The following is a 20,959-nucleotide window of genomic DNA, read 5'->3' on the forward strand; positions in this document are numbered from 1 at the left end:
TGTTATATTTGGCTTTAGAGTTACTGTTACTGTGTAATAGGTGTGACAAACCAGTAATCATAGAGTACAAGTAGAATATAAATTATTTATAATAGGGTAGGATAAAACAGCCAATGCATTTTGGGGGCTCTGATGATCCCCTCATCATCAGGGTTACAACACACAAGTAAAAGAACAAAAGGTTCATATGACAAAATCAAATATGGCTAAACTTATTACTGTATAAATTAAAATAACGTATATGAATAAGTTATAGTAACGTATCTTTAAATATTCTATTAGTTATAGGTTAATGAAAAACTGTTATACCAGAATAGGAATAACTCTCATTATTCTAACTTAAAAACAATATTTATGATGACTATGGTTAACTATAATTGGGTTAAAACTAGCTTGGAGCTATGGTACATAATAACATTTCACATTTAAAAAAAAAAAAAAAAACTTCCCAAAATATATGAAGTAGAAAGGGTCAGCATTAGTGTTGGTATTAGGGTTAGGATTGCGGAAAGCTTTAGAGTTAGCTTTAGGCTTAGAGTTAGGGTTCCTGGCATCATGTTCTCAGTTAATGGGTGGCCATTCTGGCACAATAATATGTTCAGGATAGTTTAAATATAATTTTGTAACATTATTTTTGCCAGCTTAATCCTAAATTCTTTAAAAATAACCAAAAAAACATAATTTTGCCTTCTCAATTGGCTTCAGTGCATTTGGCCAAAATGACAAACTCACAACTTCACTCATCCTTATTCTCCACTCTATAAACATCTAAAAGAATAGATTTAGGCACCCATGTTTCAGAGGGATGGCACATTTTTAGGACGTTCCTCTAGAAGCCCCCTTGTTTTTAAGAACATTATATGGGGAAGATATATGATTGATTATGACATGGATAATAAACTGTGAATTACACAGCTACCTTGGCTGTTATAAACTGTGACTCTTTGACAGATTGGCATTAGGAAATTGCTGCAATGCACGACACATGTTAGTGGTCACCCAGGACAATGCTCCTCTTGGACAAAAACTGAAGTACGAGACAAACCCTGGCAAAAAAATTGCAATAACAAAGGAGATTTTTAGAATGCTGCCAAAGGTAAGTCGGTCATCATGTATTACTTATTTGATATATTTTTTTTAATATTTATTACATTTATATTAACTGTTTATTTTAACAAATTTGTTAATATTTGTTAAAGTTGTCTACACAATAGAACATACTAAAGGAGGTCCATATGACCGGTTTTAGCTGTGGGCTCATGCTGAAGGTTGGGGTCTAAGACGTTTCAAACCTTTCCCAGAGTTGTTGTTGTTATCTCAAAGAACACCTTTTGAAGATTAACCCAGCTTTGATAGTTAACATACACTCACCTTTTGAGCAACATTTGTCAAATCATCGATCGTACTGAGAATTCCCATACAAATGTTCTTATGAGCGTTTGGTCGAAAATCTAATAGTATATGGCCAGCTTTACAATTTATAGTGTACAGCAGCAGCTAAGAGGCCATCTCGCCAAACCATTCATTTCAACAACAGTCTTCTAATAAGATGTGTATTTTTGTATTTTATGCATGTTGTTTACCTGTAAAAAGCTCCCTTGTGTAGACATCCAAAAACCCTAAAACTCCTGCAGAATATTACCATTTTGTGAGGTCAGCAGCCTCCACTGGCTCACCAGAGTATTCTCCTCCGGTCCTTCCGTGGATGCTACATAAAAGGTGTTGTAGGGAGGTGGGGGGTGGAGTTTATCCAGCAAAGAAACTTTAGATACCCCAGGAGGGGAGAGAACTGTAGGGGCTGTGATATATACAGTAATATATATATATATATATATATATATATATATATATATATATATATATAATATATTTATACATTTTAAAGTCATTACAGATTCCCATTAATTCTTTCTATGTGTTTTTAGATTTCTCCATTCCTCAGGAAGCCCTTCAAGACCTGTGCTGTGGTTGGTAATGGTGGCATTTTACAGAACAGTCTCTGTGGGGAAGATATTGACAGAATGGATTTTGTGTTCAGGTGAGCAATGGACAGTGCTAGGTAGGTAGATTGGTAGATTGTACATTATACAGCATTAGAATGTGCAGTGGACCATGGCAGATTCTCAGCCTGGGTTATGTGGTCTACCTCCAACCAATGAATAGCTTGCCCCATTATGGCCGAGCATTGATCACATGGGAACATGGGAAGTCTGACCGTGTAAAGCCAACTCCATGATGGCAACTGCCATACTTCTTTTTGGTGAGTGAGAAATGCCATTAAAGAAAAGTCGTAGAGTGCTTCTGGTCATTAAAATGTCTTCTTTTTTGGTACCTATATATAATATATATAGAATCTCCAATGCAAATGCCTTCTTTTGGGACTGTGGCTTGGAAAGATGGCTCTGTCTGTGGTAGATTTGTAGGAGGATACATTGACTGAAGAGGATACATTGAATGAGGCCATGCGTCATCGGCCTGGCATCAACAGACTCAAAAAACCCTTCTGAGTTCAGCAGCCACAAAGAACACCTCTCTAGAAGGTCCAGTGCTATCTCATATATTGAAACTAATGACATATTAATGCAACAGTCACATGATCTGAATATTTGAGAGATAAACCCACATCCAGGTTAACCACATATGTCTACTGGGAAGACAACTAAGATTTAAAAACTTGGTTCAATTGTCATTACTCTCTTCACCACAATCCTACAGAGATAAGCATCATTCGGAGTGCCCAGTCCTTCTCTATTCTTGAATTTTCATAGGCAAGATTGTTATAGTTCAGCTGTGCTAAGCATACATACAACTGCTGTGAAGGAATGTAAATGTCCAGTCTTAATTTTTATCATTATATAGACTTTTTTGTTGAATTTTTTTTAATTTGATTTGAAGTATATGTATAGTCAAATGCCCTGTACACACGGGCAGACTTTTCGGTAACAAAGGTCCAACGGTCTTTCTGACGGACTTTCGACGGACTTTTGACGGACTTACGGCGGACTTTTGAACGAACGGATTTGCCTACACATGATCACACCAAAGTCCGACGGATTTGTACGTGATGACGTACGACCGGACTAAAATAAGGAAGTTCATAGCCAGTAGCCAATAGCTGCCCTAGCGTCAGTTTTCGTCCGTCGGACTAGCATACAGACGACCGGATTTCTCTATAGGAACTGAGTCCGGTGGAGTTCCGACGTAAAGATTTGAAACATGTTCCAAATCTAAAGTCTGTCAGATTTTGGACAGAAACAGTCTGCTGAAGGTCCGATGAAGCCCACACACGGTCGGATTGTCTGCCGGATTCGGTCCAGTCCGGTCGAAAAGTCCGCTTGTGTATACAGGGCATTAATCTTCTTCTTTTTTTTTTTTTTTTGAGGTTTTGGATGGAGTGTGGAAGGGTTAGAAATTGTCAGAAATAGTTTTTATTGATGATCCACCTCCCCCTTTCATTTGTCTGGTTGACCATTGTCACTAGGACCACTAGAACTGTCAGTAGAACAGTAAAAGAAATGTTACAATGAGGGCAGCTGTCCTGGTGGCAATGGTCTAAAAGAGAATTTGCCTTTCTTTGGAAAGATCTTTATTACTTTCTGTTGTGTCTTGAGGCAGAAAGTAAAAGAAAATCTCCCCAAGGGGACATAGATGGCAAAAACAGAACTTGGGATAAGAGGTGAATTCCCCTCACTTTGAAGTAGAGCTGTACGATTAATCACGGAGAATCGTTATCACGATCACAACTCCGGATTTGAGCGATTCTGACCATTTGTTGTAAGAATGTGAGTGAGCTGCAAAGCACGTGCCGCGCACCGATCGATGGTGTCCCCGGGATGTTGCCTTTTTCCCTGTTTAGGAGGCGGAGCAGAGGGGAAGCCGTCGGAGCCAACGTGAAATGTCTGACGTCACTCATTAATCGCTCTCAATCAATCTCTCAATCGCTCTCAATCAATCAGTCTCTCTCTATCAATCTATCTTTATCAATCTCTATCAATTTCTCTCGTCTCTATCAATTTCTCTCTCTCTCCTAAAAAAAAATTTGTTAAAGAAATAAAAAAAAAAACAATAAAAAAAAAATTAAGTTCCCCGCGAGCTTGCACGCAGAACTATATATATATATGTGGCAAAAAGGAAAGGGGAGGGGGGGAGAAATTGCGCTCGGTGTTCAATTTAAAAACTGAAAAACGTGAAGTGAGTCCTGCAGCTAAAACACAATAACCCCAATACAAGGGCACACAAAATGAACAATAGATAAAATAGTGTAGAGCTGGACTAAAAATACGCATATAATGATATATGCAAGTGGACGGGGCCCATAAATGTGTAAATAAAGTGACTAGTGAATAAAGACCATATAACATTCAGTCTAAAATGATCAAGTGCATGTATAGTGACACTAAAGATTAATCAAGTGCACCTGCATATATTTAAAAAACAAGAAGTGATATGAGAGTAAATGTAAAAGTGGCAAACTTCAGGTGAATAAAATGAACCAATGTGACAGCAAAATGAATGAAAAATATATTATATCAACACAAGACATCTAATCACTAATAGTGCTAATAAATCCTAATGCTTAGTGATCGCACATGAAAAGGAAATTAAAATGAATATATAAACAGTCCCAAAAAAATCAAAAGAACAGGTCCCAAAGCGTAGTGACACTCCAACACAGAATCTGGTTCAGTGTTCCACCGCAGCTGTTGCCCACCACCAAGGGAAAAAAGGTTGGAGGCTTACCGGACAGCCTGCGACCACCCTTATTCAGGGGGGTCAAAACAGGCTCAGTAGAAATATGTGGGTCCAGATGATATCCTCACCAATAATCTCCAGGTGTTCTCCAGGTATCTTTTATGGCAAGCCAAGAGGGGCTTCCAAACGGGGTGCAGCTAGGACTTGACCACAAGATGCAGCAAAGAATTGGCCACAAATAACCCCAGAAAAAGAAAAAGATACTCCAATAGTGCAGAACGATCTGGCCAGTTTATTAAAAGTTTATACAAACAACTAGATTTAAAAAGCAAAGTTCTGACGGGGAGAAAAAAAAAAAAAAAAAAAAAAAAACTTTGCTTTTTAACCACTTAAGGACCGCCTAACGCCGATTTACGTCGGCAAGGCGGCACGGGCAGGCAAAATCACGTACATGTACGTGATTTGCCTCTCGCGGGTGGGGGGTCCGATCGGACCCCCCCCCGGTGCCCGAAGCGGTCCCGTTCTGTTCCCCGGCGATCCGAGATGAGGGGGAGGCCATCCGTTCGTGGCCCCCCCCTCGCGATCGCCGCCGGCCAATGGGAACACTCCTTTGCTGCTGTATGCTAAACAGCAGCAAAGGAAATGATGTCATCTCCCCTCGGCTCGGTATTTTCCGTTCCAGCGCCGAGGGGAGAAGACATCAATGTGAGTGCACAACACACTACACACACAGTAGAACATGCCAGGCATACAAAACACCCCGATCCCCCCCCCGATCGCCCCCCGATCCCCCCCCAATCACCCCCCCCCCCTGTCACAAACTGACACCAGCAGGTTTTTTTTTTTTTTTTTTCTGATTACTGCATAGTGTCAGTTTGTGACAGTTACAGTGTTGGGACAGTGAATATTACCCCCCTTTAGGTCTAGGGTACCCCCCTAACCCCCCCTAATAAAGTTTTAACCCCTTGATCACCCCCTGTCACCAGTGTTGCTAAGCGATCATTTTTCTGATCGCTGTATTAGTGTCGCTGGTGACGCTAGTTAGTGAGGTAAATATTTAGGTTCGCCGTCAGCGTTTTATAGTGACAGGGACCCCCATATACTACCTAATAAATGTTTTAACCCCTTGATTGCCCCCTAGTTAACCCTTTCACCACTGATCACCGTATAACCGTTACGGGTGACGCAGGTTAGTTCGTTTATTTTTTATAGTGTCAGGGCACCCGCCGTTTATTACCTAATAAAGGTTTAGCCCCCTGATCGCCCGGCGGTGATATGCGTCGCCCCAGGCAGCGTCAGATTAGCGCCAGTACCGCTAACACCCACGCACGCAGCATGCGCCTCCCTTAGTGGTATAGTATCTGATCGGATCAATATCTGATCTGATCAGATCTATACTAGCGTCCCCAGCAGTTTAGGGTTCCCAAAAACACAGTGTTAGCGGGATCAGCCCAGATACCCGCTAGCACCTGCGTTTTGCCCCTCCGCCCAGTCCACCCAAGTGCAGTATCGATCGATCACTGTCACTTACAAAACACTAAACGCATAACTGCAGCGTTCGCAGAGTCAGGCCTGATCCCTGCGATCGCTAACAGTTTTTTTGGTAGCATTTTGGTGAACTGGCAAGCAAGCACCAGGCAGCGTCAGGTTAGCGCCAGTACCGCTAACACCCACGCACGCACCGTACACCTCCCTTAGTGGTATAGTATCTGATCGGATCAATATCTGATCCGATCAGATCTATACTAGCGTCCCCAGCAGTTTAGGGTTCCCAAAAACGCAGTGTTAGCGGGATCAGCCCAGATACCTGCTAGCACCTGCGTTGTGCCCCTCCGCCCGGCCCAGCCCAGCCCACCCAAGTGCAGTATCGATCGATCACTGACACTTACAAGGCACTAAACGCATAACTGCAGCGTTCGCAGAGTCAGGCCTGATCCCTGCGATCGCTAACAGTTTTTTTGGTAGCATTTTGGTGAACTAGCAAGCACCGGCCCCAGGCAGCGTCAGGTTAGCGCCAGTACCGCTAACACCCACGCACGCAGCATACGCCTCCTTTAGTGGTATAGTATCTGAACGGATCAATATCTGATCCGATCAGATCAGATCTATACTAGCGTCCCCAGCAGTTTAGGGTTCCCAAAAACGCAGTGTTAGCGGGATCAACCCAGATACCTGCTAGCACCTGCGTTTTGCCCCTCCGCCCGGCCCAGTCCAGCCCACCCAAGTGCAGTATCGATCGATCACTGTCACTTACAAAACACTAAACACATAACTGCAGCGTTCGCAGAGTCAGGCCTGATCCCTGCGATCGCTAACAGTTTTTTTGGAAGCTTTTTATTGAACTGGCAAGCACCAGCGGCCTAGTACACCCCGGTCGTAGTCAAACCAGCACTGCAGTAACACTTGGTGACGTGGCGAGTCCCATAAGTGCAGTTCAAGCTGGTGAGGTGACAAGCACAAGTAGTGTCCCGCTGCCACCAAAAAGACAAACACAGGCCCGTCGTGCCCATAGTGCCCTTCCTGCTGCATTCGCCAATCCTAATTGGGAACCCACCACTTCTGCAGCGCCCGTACTTCCCCCATTCACATCCCCCAACGAAATGCAGTCGGCTGCATGAGAGGCATTTTTATGTGCTCCCGAGTACCCCTACCCAACGAACCCCCCCCAAAAAGATGTTGTGTCTGCAGCAAACGCGGATATAGGCGTGACACCCGCTATTATTGTCCCTTCTGTCCTGACAATCCTGGTCTTTGCATTGGTGAATGTTTTGAACGCTACCATACACTAGTTGAGTATTAGCGTAGGGTACAGCATTGCACAGACTAGGCACACTTTCACAGGGTCTCCCAAGATGCCATCGCATTTTGAGAGACCCGAACCTGGAACCGGTTACAGTTATAAAAGTTAGTTACAAAAAAAGTGTAAAAAAAAAAAAAATATATATAAAATAAAAAAAAATAGTTGTCGTTTTATTGTTCTCTCTCTCTATTCTCTCTCTCTATTGTTCTGCTCTTTTTTTACTGTATTCTATTCTGCAGTGTTGTTATTGTTATTGTTATTGTTATTATGTTTTATCATGTTTGTTTTTCAGGTATGTAATTATTTATACTTTATTGTTTACTGTGCTTTATTGTTAACCATTTTTTTGTCTTCAGGTACGCCATTCACAACTTTGAGTGGTTATACCAGAATGATGCCTGCAGGTTTAGGTATCATCTTGGTATCATTCTTTTCAGCCAGCGGTCGGCTTTCATGTAAAAGCAATCCTAGCGGCTAATTAGCCTCTAGACTGCCTTTACAAGCCGTGGGAGGGAATGCCCCCCCCCCCCCACCGTCTTCCGTGTTTTTCTCTGGCTCTCCTGTCTCAACACGGAACCTGAGAATGCAGCCGGTGATTCAGCCAGCTGACCATAGAGCTGATCAGAGACAAGAGTGGCTCCAAACATCTCTATGGCCTAAGAAACCGGAAGCTACGAGCATTTTATGACTTAGATTTCGCCGGATGTAAATAGCGCCATTGGGAAATTGGGGAAGCATTTTATCACACCGATCTTGGTGTGGTCAGATGCTTTGAGGGCAGAGGAGAGATCTAGGGTCTAATAGACCCCAATTTTTTCAAAAAAGAGTACCTGTCACTACCTATTGCTATCATAGGGGATATTTACATTCCCCGAGATAACAATAAAAATGATTTAAAAAAAAAAAAAATGAAAGGAACAGTTTAAAAATAAGATAAAAAAGCAAAAAAATAATAAAGAAAAAAAAAAAAAAAAGCACCCCTGTCGCCCCCTGCTCTTGCGCTAAGGCGAACGCAAGCGGCGGTCTGTCGTCAAACGTAAACAGCAATTGCACCATGCATGTGAGGTATCGCCGCGAAGGTCAGATCGAGGGCAGTAATTTTTGCAGTAGACCTCCTCTGTAGATCTAAAGTGGTAACCTGTAAAGGCTTTTAAAGGCTTTTAAAAATGTATTTATTTTGTTGCCACTGCACGTTTGTGCGCAATTGTAAAGCATGTCATGTTTGGTATCCATGTACTCGGTCTAAGATCATCTTTTTTATTTCATCAAACATTTGGGCAATATAGTGTGTTTTAGTGCATTAAAATTTAAAAAAGTGTGTTTTTTCCCCAAAAAATGCGTTTGAAAAATCGCTGCGCAAATACTGTGTGAAAAAAAAAAATGAAACACCCACCATTTTAATCTGTAGGGCATTTGCTTTAAAAAAATATATAATGTTTGGGGGTTCAAAGTAATTTTCTTGCAAAAAAAAAAAAACTTTTTCATGTAAAAAATAAGTGTCAGAAAGGGCTTTGTCTTCAAGTGGTTAGAAGAGTGGGTGATGTGTGACATAAGCTTCTAAATGTTGTGCATAAAATGCCAGGACAGTTCAAAACCCCCCCAAATGACCCCATTTTGGAAAGTAGACACCCCAAGCTATTTGCTGAGAGGCATGTCGAGTCCATGGAATATTTTATATTGCGACACAAGTTGCGGGAAAGAGACAAATTTTTTTTTTTTTTTTTTTTTTTTTGCACAAAGTTGTCACTAAATGATATATTGCTCAAACATGCCATGGGAATATGTGAAATTACACCCCAAAATACATTCTGCTGCTTCTCCTGAGTACGGGGATACCACATGTGTGAGACTTTTTGGGAGCCTAGCCGTGTACGGGACCCCGAAAACCAAGCACCGCCTTCAGGCTTTCTAAGGGGCGTGAATTTTTGATTTCACTCTTCACTGCCTATCACAGTTTCGGAGGCCATGGAATGCCCAGGTGGCACAAAACCCCCCCAAATGACCCCATTTTGGAAAGTAGACACCCCAAGCTATTTGCTGAGAGGTATAGTGAGTATTTTGCAGACCTCACTTTTTGTCACAAAGTTTTGAAATTTGAAAAAAGAAAAAAAAAAAAAGTTTTTTCTTGTCTTTCTTCATTTTCAAAAACAAATGAGAGCTGCAAAATACTCACCATGCCTCTCAGCAAATAGCTTGGGGTGTCTACTTTCCAAAATGGGGTCATTTGGGGGGGGTTTGTGCCACCTGGGCATTCCATGGCCTCCGAAACGGTGTTAGGCAGTGAAGAGTAAAATCAAAAATTCACGCCCTTAAAAACGCTGAAGGCGGTGATTGGTTTTCGGGGCCCCGTACGCGGCTAGGCTCCCAAAAAGTCCCACACATGTGGTATCCCCATACTCAGGAGAAGCAGCTAAATGTATTTTGGGGTGCAATTCCACATAGGCCCATGGCCTGTGTGAGCAATATATCATTTAGTGACAACTTTGTGCAAAAAAAAAAAAAAAAGTGTCACTTTCCCGCAACTTGTGTCAAAATATAAAATATTCCATGGACTCAATATGCCTCTCAGCAAATAGCTTGGGGTGTCTACTTTCCAAAATGGGGTCATTTGGGGGGGGGTTGTGCCACCTGGGCATTCCATGGCCTCCGAAACTGTGATAGGCAGTGAAGAGTGAAATCAAAAAGTTACACCCTTAGAAATCCTGAAGGCGGTGATTGGTTTTCGGGGTCCCATACGCGGCTAGGCTCCCAAAAAGTCCCACACATGTGGTATCCCCGTACTCAGGAGAAGTAGCTGAATATATTTTGGGGTGCAATTCCACATAGGCCCATGGCCTGTGTGAGCAATATATCATTTAGTGACAACTTTTTGTAAATATTTTTTTTTTTTTGTCATTATTCAATCACTTGGGACAAAAAAAATAAATATTCAATGGGTTCAACATGCCTATCAGCAATTTCCTTGGGGTGTCTACTTTCCAAAATGGGGTCATTTGGGGGGGTTTTGTACTGCCCTGCCATTTTAGCACCTCAAGAAATGACATAGGCAGTCATAAACTAAAAGCTGTGTAAATTCCAGAAAATGTACCCTAGTTTGTAGACGCTATAACTTTTGCGCAAACCAATAAATATACGCTTATTGACATTTTTTTTACCAAAGACATGTGGCCGAATACATTTTGGCCTAAATGTATGACTAAAATTGAGTTTATTGGATTTTTTTTATAACAAAAAGTAGAAAATATCATTTTTTTTCAAAATTTTCGGTCTTTTTCCGTTTATAGCGCAAAAAATAAAAACTGCAGAAGTGATCAAATACCATCAAAAGAAAGCTCTATTTGTGGGAAGAAAAGGACGCAAATTTCGTTTGGGTACAGCATTGCATAACCGCGCAATTAGCAGTTAAAGCGACGCAGTGCCAAATTGGAAAAAGACCTCTGGTCCTTAGGCAGCATAATGGTCCGGGGCTCAAGTGGTTAAATCTAGTTGTTTGTATAAACTTTTAAAAAACTGGCCAGATCGTTCTGCACTATTGGAGTATCTTTTTCTTTTTCTGGGGTTATTTGTGGCCAATTCTTTGCTGCATCTTGTGGTCAAGTCCTAGCTGCACCCCGTTTGGAAGCCCCTCTTGGCTTGCCATAAAAGATACCTGGAGAACACCTGGAGATTATTGGTGAGGATATCATCTGGACCCACATATTTCTACTGAGCCTGTTTTGACCCCCCTGAATAAGGGTGGTCGCAGGCTGTCCGGTAAGCCTCCAACCTTTTTTCCCTTGGTGGTGGGCAACAGCTGCGGTGGAACACTGAACCAGATTCTGTGTTGGAGTGTCACTACGCTTTGGGACCTGTTCTTTTGATTTTTTTGGGACTGTTTATATATTCATTTTAATTTCCTTTTCATGTGCGATCACTAAGCATTAGGATTTATTAGCACTATTAGTGATTAGATGTCTTGTGTTGATATAATATATTTTTCATTCATTTTGCTGTCACATTGGTTCATTTTATTCACCTGAAGTTTGCCACTTTTACATTTACTCTCATATCACTTCTTGTTTTTTAAATATATGCAGGTGCACTTGATTAATCTTTAGTGTCACTATACATGCACTTGATCATTTTAGACTGAATGTTATATGGTCTTTATTCACTAGTCACTTTATTTACACATTTATGGGCCCCGTCCACTTGCATATATCATTATATGCGTATTTTTAGTCCAGCGCTACACTATTTTATCTATTATATTTTTTAGTAGAGACCCTAGAGAAGAAAATGGTGGCTGTTGCAATTCTTTATGTCACACTGTATTTGCGCAGCAGTTGTTCAAATGTAATTTTTTGGGAAAAAATTACACTTTAATGAATTAAAAAAAAACTAACCAGTAAAGTTAGCCCAATTTTTTTGTATAATGTGAAAGATTTTACGCCCATGAGAATCGTGATTTTTTTATCCTAAGCAAAAAATTTGTGATTCTCATTTTGGCCAGAATCGTGCAGCTCTACTTTTTAGTGTTTACCTCTTATTTCCTTATGTGTTTTTTGGAATAGGAAGTGACACTTCCCCAACAGAATACAGGCAGCAATAAATATACTAGCACGGGTTTTAAAAATAAAAATAAGTCATATACAGTTATAATAAAGTTTACATACCCTGACAGAATTTATGATCTTTTGGCCATTTTTCAGAGAATATGCATGATAACACAAAAACATTTCTTTCATTCATGGTTAGTGTTTGGCCGAAGCCATTTATTATCAATCAACTGTGTTTACTTTTTTTAAATCATAATGACAACATAAACTACCCAAATGACCCTGATCAAAAGTTTACAAACCCCAGTTCTTAATACCTTGTATTGCCCCTTTTAACATCAATGACAGCTTGAAGTCTTTTGTGGTATTTGTGAATGAGGCTCTTTATCTTCTCAGATGGTAAAGCTGCCCATTTCTCTTGGCAAAAAGCCTCCAGTTCCTGTAAATTCTTGGGCTGTCTTGCATGAACTGCACGTTTTTAAGATCTCCCCAGAGTGGTTCAATGATATTGAGGTCAGGAGACCGAGATGCCACTCCAGAAACTTTACTTTATTCTGCTGTAGGCAATGACAGGTTGACTTGGCCTTGTGTTTTGGATAATTGTCATGTTGGAATGTCCAAGTACGTCCCATGCTCAGCTTCCTGGCCGATGAATGCGAATGTTGCTCCAGTATTTTTTGATAACATACTGCATTCATCTTGCCATCAATTTTGACCAAATTTCCTGTGCCTTTGTAGCTCACACATCCCCAAAACATCAGCGATCCACCTCCATGTTTCACAGTAGGAATGGTGTACCTTTCATCATAGGCCTTGTTGACTCCTCTTCAAATGAAGCGTTTATGGTTGTGGCCAAAAAGCTCATTTTGGTCTCATCACTCCAAATGACTTTGTGCCAGAAGGTTTGAGGCTTGTCTCTGTGCTGTTTGGCGTATTGTAAGTGGGATAATTTGTGGTATTTGTGTAGTAATGGCTTTCTTCTGGCAACTCGACCATGCAGCACATCTTTCTTCAAGTGCCTCCTAAAGCCCCATACACAAAATCAGAAATTGCGCCAGCAAAAGTCGGATGTGAGCTTTTGGTCAGAAATTCCGACCATGTGTATGCTCCATCGTACTTTTGCTGGCGGAATTCCAGCCAGCAAAAGATTGAGAGCAGGTTCTCTATTTTTTGGTCGGAAAAAGTTCCTATTCGAAAATGCGTTAGTCTGTATGCAATTCGGACGCGCAAAAAACTACGCATTCTCGGAAACATTATGACGCATGCTCGGAAGCATTGAACTTCATTTTCTCAGCTCGTCGTAGTGTTGTATGTCACTACGTTCTTGACGGTCGAAAGTTCAGAGAACTTTTGTGTGACCGTGTGTATGCAAGGCAAGCTTGAGCGGAATTCCGTCGGAAAAACCATCCAAGTTTTTTTCTGACGGAAATTCCGATCGTGTATACAGGGCATTATTGTGCATCTTGAAACAGCCACACCACATGTTTTCAGAGAGTCCTGTATCTCACCTGAAGTTATTTGTGGGTTTTACTTTGCATCCCGAACAACTTTCCTGGCAGTTGTGGCTGAAATTTTAGTTAGTCTACCTGACCGTGGTTTGGTTTCAACAGAACCCCTCATTTTCCACTTCTTGATTAGAGTTTGAACACTGCTGATTGGCATTCTCAATTTCTTTTTATATCCCTTTCCTGTTTTATATAGTTCAACTACCTTTTTCCTGCAGATCCTTTGACAATTCTTTTGCTTTCCCCATGACTAAGAATCCAGAAACGTCAGTGCAGCACTGGATGAAAGATGCAAGGGTCATTGACCTTTTATACACACACACTAATTACAAGCAAACAGATCACCGGTGAGGGTGGTTACCTTTAATAGCCATTCAAACCCCTTTGTGTCAACTTGTGTGCATGTTATCAGGCCAAAATCACCAGGGTATGTAAACTTTTGATCAGGGTCATTTGGATAGTTTCTGTTGTGATTATGATTTAAAAAGAGTAAACACAGTTGATTGATAATAAATGGCTTCAGCCAAACACTAACCATGAAAGAGTAAAAGAAAAGTTTTTGTGTTATCATTCATATTATCTGAAAAATGGCCAAGAAATTATGAATTCTGCCAGGGTATGTAAACTTATGAGCACAACTGAAACTATCTATACTGCCTATTTATTATTAAACTTAGTGTTTGAAATGGCTATAGCCTGGTCACATAGGTTTGCCATAAATTGTTGAACTTTGCTCATTGCCTGACCATTTGTTATCAGTTCCAGGAAAAAAATAGTTGCAGAAGCAGTAAAATGCCATTAAGTAATTTACATAATTTTTACTTTTTTTCTCTAATCTGTTGTTACAGGCTTAATCTGCCGCCTCTGAAACTGGCTAAAGACGTTGGCACAAAGACCCATCTCATCAGTGCCAACCCAAGTATTCTGGTAGAAAAGTGAGATTCTTTTCTTTAACATAGGTGTTTTGAAAGAAAATGCCCCTTTTTAAGATATACTGTAACATTGTTCCCCCACCACCTAGGTCTAACGATTGACTGCTAGACCTAAGTGTCTCTTTTAAGTAAAAATATATTATTCATATGTAAACATCTGTAAATGTGTGTATTCAAATAATTTTGGTCTTTGGAGTGCATCATAATTTACTTGTATGTAATACTGTCCAATTATTCAGCTAGGAAGGGGGGCTAGAAGGGTAAGTAAGGGGAGGCAGGGCGGGAGCTGATTATGGAAAACTGGGAGAGAAGCTCAGGTGGAAGTATCACCTATTCATTTGCACTGAGGCCTCGGGTCTAGTACAGGTTGAAGTTGCCTATGCCAGTTATCGGTTCCAGGACCTCAGTGACTGGACACCAGCTGGAGTACTTCCATTCAGTGCTGGCATCTAAGCCCCAAGGGTGTCTGCATAGATCTGGCGCTGATGTCACTAAGAAGAGTCAATACCAGCATCAGCATTTTGCTCTGTCTGTTTTTGGTCAGTAACCACTGAGCACCAGTGGATAAGGACCCTTCTCCTACTGGTATTAATGACAGGGCCCCCCATATCAGTGAAGCCTTGTTTCCACTGACACAAATCATAAGGGACCCTTACCCCACTGACACCAATTATAGGGGAAACATCTCCTACTGGCACCATTTACAAGGACCCTTTTTCCACTGACACCAATCGTAGGGTGTCCTTCTCCCTCTGACATCAGTAATAGAGGACCCTTTCCCCACTGACACTAATCATAGGGGGCCCTTTTCCCACTGACACCAATGACAGGGGCCCTTCTCCCACAAAAACTGTAATAATAGGGGCCTTTCTCTTACTGATACCAGTGATAGTGGTCCCTTCGACCAACTGACATAGAATATATAAGGCCCTTTTCCCACTGGCATTAAATATAGGACTCTTCTTCCACTGGCACCAATGATAGGTATCCTTCTCCCAAAGATACCAATGATATGGGGCCCTTCTGTCACTGACGCCAATAATAAGGGGCCCTTCCTTCACTGGCACCAGTGAAAGAAGTCCTATCTTCATTGATATCAATGATAGAGGGCCATTCTGCCATTGACACTATTGATAGGGGGCACACGGTGTTTGTCACAGCAAAAAGTAGGAAAGGTGTGTATAAAGTTGACATGGCTCAATAGACATGGTTAATCATTATTAGTATGTGAGCATGGTAAGTATGTTGGAGGGTTTAATCGCATAGCCATGGCAAGAGACGGTTTGGCTCTCCTTGCATTAGAGACTGAGAGTTCCACCATTGAAATAGAAGAATTAATTTATGCTTCTATGGCGACCATGGGCAAAATACACCCTCTTGTCATGACAAGCACAAGATCCACCCAACTGCCACAGTGATGGATGGATCTATATATTGCCATGGTGACAGTGAGTTTGGCCCCATTTCCAGCATGACCAAAGGATCCGCCTCAATGTCATAGTGATACTAAAACCTAGTCTCTTGCCATAGCAACAAATGTACTGAACCAATTGGTGCAACCCAAGTGGCTTATCATCTGAGCAATTAGGCCTGTTGCCATGATAACTGAGCAATCAGGCACATTGCCATGGTGACTGAAGGCAATGTAGAGTTTGAATCCATTAGTATGGCAGCAGAGGATTGGCCTTATTACCATGGTGACAAACTAGCCCATTGCCATGACAAATTTAAGAATACTTACTTTTAATAGCAATGGACTGGTACAGTAGCTCTTGTTGACTGAAGTGATCAAGCCAGTCTATTTTTTGGGAGTGGATGTGGATGGGGTGAGGGATTTCCATTTCTTTTTCATTTGTAAAGTTAATAAACTTCGGTCCTCTTATTGACTGGCTTCTTCATCGTTGAAGGTTTGGACGGCTCTATGGAAGAAGGAAGCATTTCATCGACCTTGTCAAAGATTACGGTTCTGCAATGATCATATTGCCAGCCTTCTCTTATGTCGACAATACAGATGTTTCTTTCCGAGTTTTGTACTCTGTAGAAGACTTTGATTTGGAAAACAAAGTTGTGTTTTTCCATCCGGAGTATCTCAAGAACCTTTCCAGCCACTGGAAAAAGATGGGCGTTAAGGCCAGGCGCCTATCTTCAGGATCTATGTTAGTAAGTGCTGCTAGTGAACTTTGCAACAAGGTGACCCTCTATGGGTTTTGGCCATTTCCTAGGGACCCAGAGGGGAATGTTATCCCACACCACTATTATGATAACATACATCCCAAACCTGGCTTTCATTCCATGCCTGATGAGTTCTATATCTATACGAAGATGCATTCAAAGGGAGCGCTCTATCTGCAAGTTGGGAAGTGTTAAATTTTGATATTTGGAGTTCAAAATTTCATTTGAATACTTGTATATGCTTTGATTTGCAGTTGCAGTCACGTGTCATTAAATCTATTTACATTGTATACCCAACTGTTTCATTGTTTTTCACCATTTTAACTAGAAAATTTATAAAAGGGGCATTGTCAATGCCTCTTTTTCCTAAGGATCCATCATAACATTTTGCTGATGCACTATATGACCAAAGGTTTGTGGATACCTAACTATTACAGCTACCCTTATGATCAAAAATATGGACTCCAGAACAACATTTTCAAAAAGGGGCACCTGTGCAGGGCCGTGTTTACCCGCACAGGGATGCACAGGTGTTTCATGCATCCTTGTGAAGGCAGCCCACTGATGCTTGTTGGGACACCGCAGCTACATGGACACAGTTGCTGTGTCCCACTATGACATTTGTGTGGGTACAAGTGTTTTCACAACCCATATGGATGTGAATTTGGGACACAGCGATGTTGTCCATGCAGCCTCTGTGTACCAATAGACATCAGAAGGACTGCCTGCAAAGGGATGCACGAAACACCTGTGCATCTCCGTTTGCATAAACACGGCCCTTGATAGGCGTATGTTATTGTATACACTGTGTGAACATGGCCTAACCCATCAACGCTCTATCCAAACAAAAAAAAATAGTTTTGTATGTTCTGGGATGTCCTAGACCTTGTAATCCTAAAATGCAATACCAATCTGCTGCTTGGGGTATTATAAGGTAGCAAGTTACTCACTCCTGTGCATTGAGCTCATCTCCTGTACATTGGGCACCATTTTACAAATGTATGTCCCATTCTCAAAAAAGATTCTGTTTGCAATGACAGATGTATTTGCTACTATTTCTATTGTGACCAAGGTATCCATCCCGGTGATCTACTGGTTGAGCTACACTCCTTTGCCATGGTGACCAAGGATTGCTACTTCATCCTTGAGATCCTTTCTATTGGTGTGTTGACCATGGAATTCATCAGTTGTCATGATGATCTAGTGGTTAAGGCACACTCTGTTGTGCTGTTTGCCATGACATAGGTATCCACTCCATCCCTGTTGCCATGGCAGTCTAGCAGTTAAGATACACCCTGTTGCCGTGTTGACTAATGGTTGCAACGTCAATCTAGAGATCCTCTCCACTGGCATGTTGACTATAGGATACATCAGTTGCCATGGCCACTGAGGAATCCCTCTGATTCCCATGGAGATAAAATGGTCCATTGGTTGTCATGGTGGCAAAAGATTAGCCCCATTTATGTGCAGACTGAGGGATTCCTTCGGTTGCCATGGCAACTGAAGAATCCATTGGCTGCCATGGCAAACTAGGAGAACCTAGTCCCTTTCCATTAGGACCGTGTTATGAGACCTGACCCTGATAGTGACCTAACTTGTTGCCATGGCGTTGAAGAGTGTAGCCCTGCTGCTAGGGCTTCTAAGCAAGTGAGCCTGTTGCCACAGCAATGGAGGCTTCAGCTCTGTTGCCATAGTGACCGAGGAATCTATGGGTCACACAAGCACTAACAGACATATCTAGCACTGTGGGAATAAAAGAAGTTGCATGGCCACAAAATACACTTACATGTTATAACATCAGCATTGTAAGAACAGTGCAAATAACATACAATAATTTATATTTGACAATCCAATATAAGGCTGCTTGGCAAATCTCCTTTCATGTTGTGAGTTCTGCCTGTCTGCTTACCATTGCTTTCCATGACTTCCTGGATTCCCTGCATGCTTTGCAGCTTCTCGATTTCTAAGGACTACATATCCAATGGGGCCTTGCTGCCTGCCAATAGTGATTCCTGTACTGACTCCGCCTCCTGAAACTCCTCCTTTCAGCACCTCCAGAAGGCAGGCTCTGTGAAATGTGTGACACAGCAGTGCCTACTCACAGGTCATAGTAACTACATGTCACTGAGTTCAAGGAAGTAAATGTGAGGGGATCTTCACAAAATAAGTTTACAAACTTCAGGATGGTTCAGATTAATAGGAATAGGCTCGAAATAATTGCAATATCATGTGGAAATTATTTTACAGTGGGGAAAATAATTACTTGATCCCCTACAGATTTTGTAAGTTTACCCACTTACAAAGAAACAAAGGGTCTATAATTTTTATCATAGGTGTATTTGAAATGATAGAGACAGAATATCAACGAAAAATCCAGAAAAAACACAATACAAATATTATAAATTGAGTTGCAGTTCAGTGAATAAAATAAGTATTTGATCCCCAAACAAAACATGGACTTAGTACTTGGTGGAGAAACCCTTGCTGGCAAGCACAGAGGTAAGACGTTTCTTGTAGTTGGTAACCAGGTTTGCACACATCTCAGGAGGGATTTTTGTCCACTCTTTTTTTACAGATCTTCTCTAAATCCTTAAGGTTTCTTGGCTGTCGCTTGGCAACTCGAAGTTTCAGCTCCCTCCATAAATTTTCTATAGGATTAAGGTCTTAAACTTACTAGGCCACTCTATGACCTCAATGTGCTTCTTCTTGAGCCACTCCTTTGTTGCTTGTATATTGTGGGTCATTGTCATGCTGGAAGACCCATCCATGACTCATCTTCAGTGTTCTGGCTGAGGGAAGAAGGTTCTCATCCAAGATTTTAGAATACATGGCCCTGTCCATTGGTCCCTCAATGTGGCAAAGTCAGTCTGTACCTTTTAGCAGAGAAGCAGCCCCAAAGCATCATGTTTCCACATCATGCTTGACTGTAGGGATGGTGTCAAAAAAACAAAAAGGGTGAACCGCCAGATGGACCTAGTGAAGTACCTCAGTCCCCGTCAGGAGCCTAACGCCCTGGGGGATCAGGGTGTTTCACTCTTTATGTGTGTGCACTTTTTTTGGCACTGGGTGGAGTTTTTGGGTGTGTTTCACACGCCACTGGCCTTTCAAAAAAAAAAAAAATCATCAAGGCAAGGACTGGATTCAGCAGCTAAGTCAACCAGATGTTGTAAAGCACAAACCACAAAAAATAATCGCGGGGAAGGAAGTGACTCACCTGGATCAGGGGAATTAGGTGTGGTGCTCTCAACCATTTGTGACTCATTAAAATGTTTCTTCAGTGTTAAACTGCGTGCAAATCTATTAACATCAAGTAACGTCCCAAATAGGTCAAAATGTCTTGTCGAGCAAAAATTCAACCCCTTTAGATAATCAAGTAGGGATGGTGTCCTTAGGGTCATAGTCAGCATTTTTCTTCCTCCAAACACGGCGAGTGCCCCTCCTCAAGAAGGCACATGTACTGTCATGCCAATGAACATCTAAATAATTCAGAGAAGGATTGGGAGAAAGTGCTGTGATCAGATGAGACCAAAAATGGGCTCTTTGGCACTAACTCGACTCCTTGTGTTTGGAGGAAGAAAAACGCGGACTATGACCCCAAGAACACCATCCCTACAGTCAAGCACAAAGGTGGAAACATGACGCTTTGGCGCTGTTTCTTTGCTCTGTACAGGCCAACTAATAATTTTGTGCGGTCCATTTTTGGAGTTTTGCATGGAATGTGTCAGATTTGGCTTTTTGTTTCTGTACTTTTTTGTGTCATACCAATACAAACAATATAAATAAATATGAGAATGCCTAAACATTTGTAGTTGCAAACATTTTCTGGGCGAATTGATTCATTATCTGACGGAAATGCATTGGTGCAAATATTTTTGGCCATGACTGTACCTGTCCATACATACCAGGCTTTAGTGTTTTTTTAGTTGCAATAGCCCTCACTTCCTTTTGCTTTGTGATATGTGGGATAAGTTGTGTGGCGCTGAGAACACATATCATTGTTTTAGTTCCTAATCTTAAACTGTAAATGTAATGATTTCTCATCCCTGCCGTCAAATTTAATCAAACAAGCTCTTAATTCACTTACAATATGTCTAAGCAGGGCGAGTCTTAAGTGAATCATTCATTACTTCTATCCAGTTTATGAAATTACATAGTGTGCTACGTAATGCATGCAGTCTAATCTGTCTTATTTATTTACAACAGTCTAAGTTAAAAACTATAATTCACATTTAGCCTTGTGCACAGGAGGTCTGAAAGTGCTCATACCAAAGTCCTTTGTTTCTACTGAATCCACTAGACAGCCAGATGTGGCCCCTGTAA

General features: G+C 41.4%; 1 protein-coding gene across 1 annotated transcript in view; it reads left to right on the top strand.

The window, feature by feature from the left end:
* Positions 1-17,003, top strand: part of LOC141134085 (alpha-2,8-sialyltransferase 8E-like) — a 49,883-nt gene extending 32,880 nt beyond the window's left edge. The window contains exons 6-9 of the mRNA XM_073623671.1: positions 952-1,096; positions 1,926-2,038; positions 14,384-14,470; positions 16,375-17,003. Coding sequence (XP_073479772.1) covers positions 952-1,096; positions 1,926-2,038; positions 14,384-14,470; positions 16,375-16,834 — 805 coding nt within the window. The 3' untranslated portion in view covers positions 16,835-17,003. The remainder of the gene's footprint in view (positions 1-951; positions 1,097-1,925; positions 2,039-14,383; positions 14,471-16,374) is intronic.
* Positions 17,004-20,959: the final 3,956 nt, after the last annotated feature.

Source organism: Aquarana catesbeiana, linkage group LG03 (assembly GCF_042186555.1).
Source record: "Aquarana catesbeiana isolate 2022-GZ linkage group LG03, ASM4218655v1, whole genome shotgun sequence".
NCBI lineage: Eukaryota > Metazoa > Chordata > Amphibia > Anura > Ranidae > Aquarana > Aquarana catesbeiana.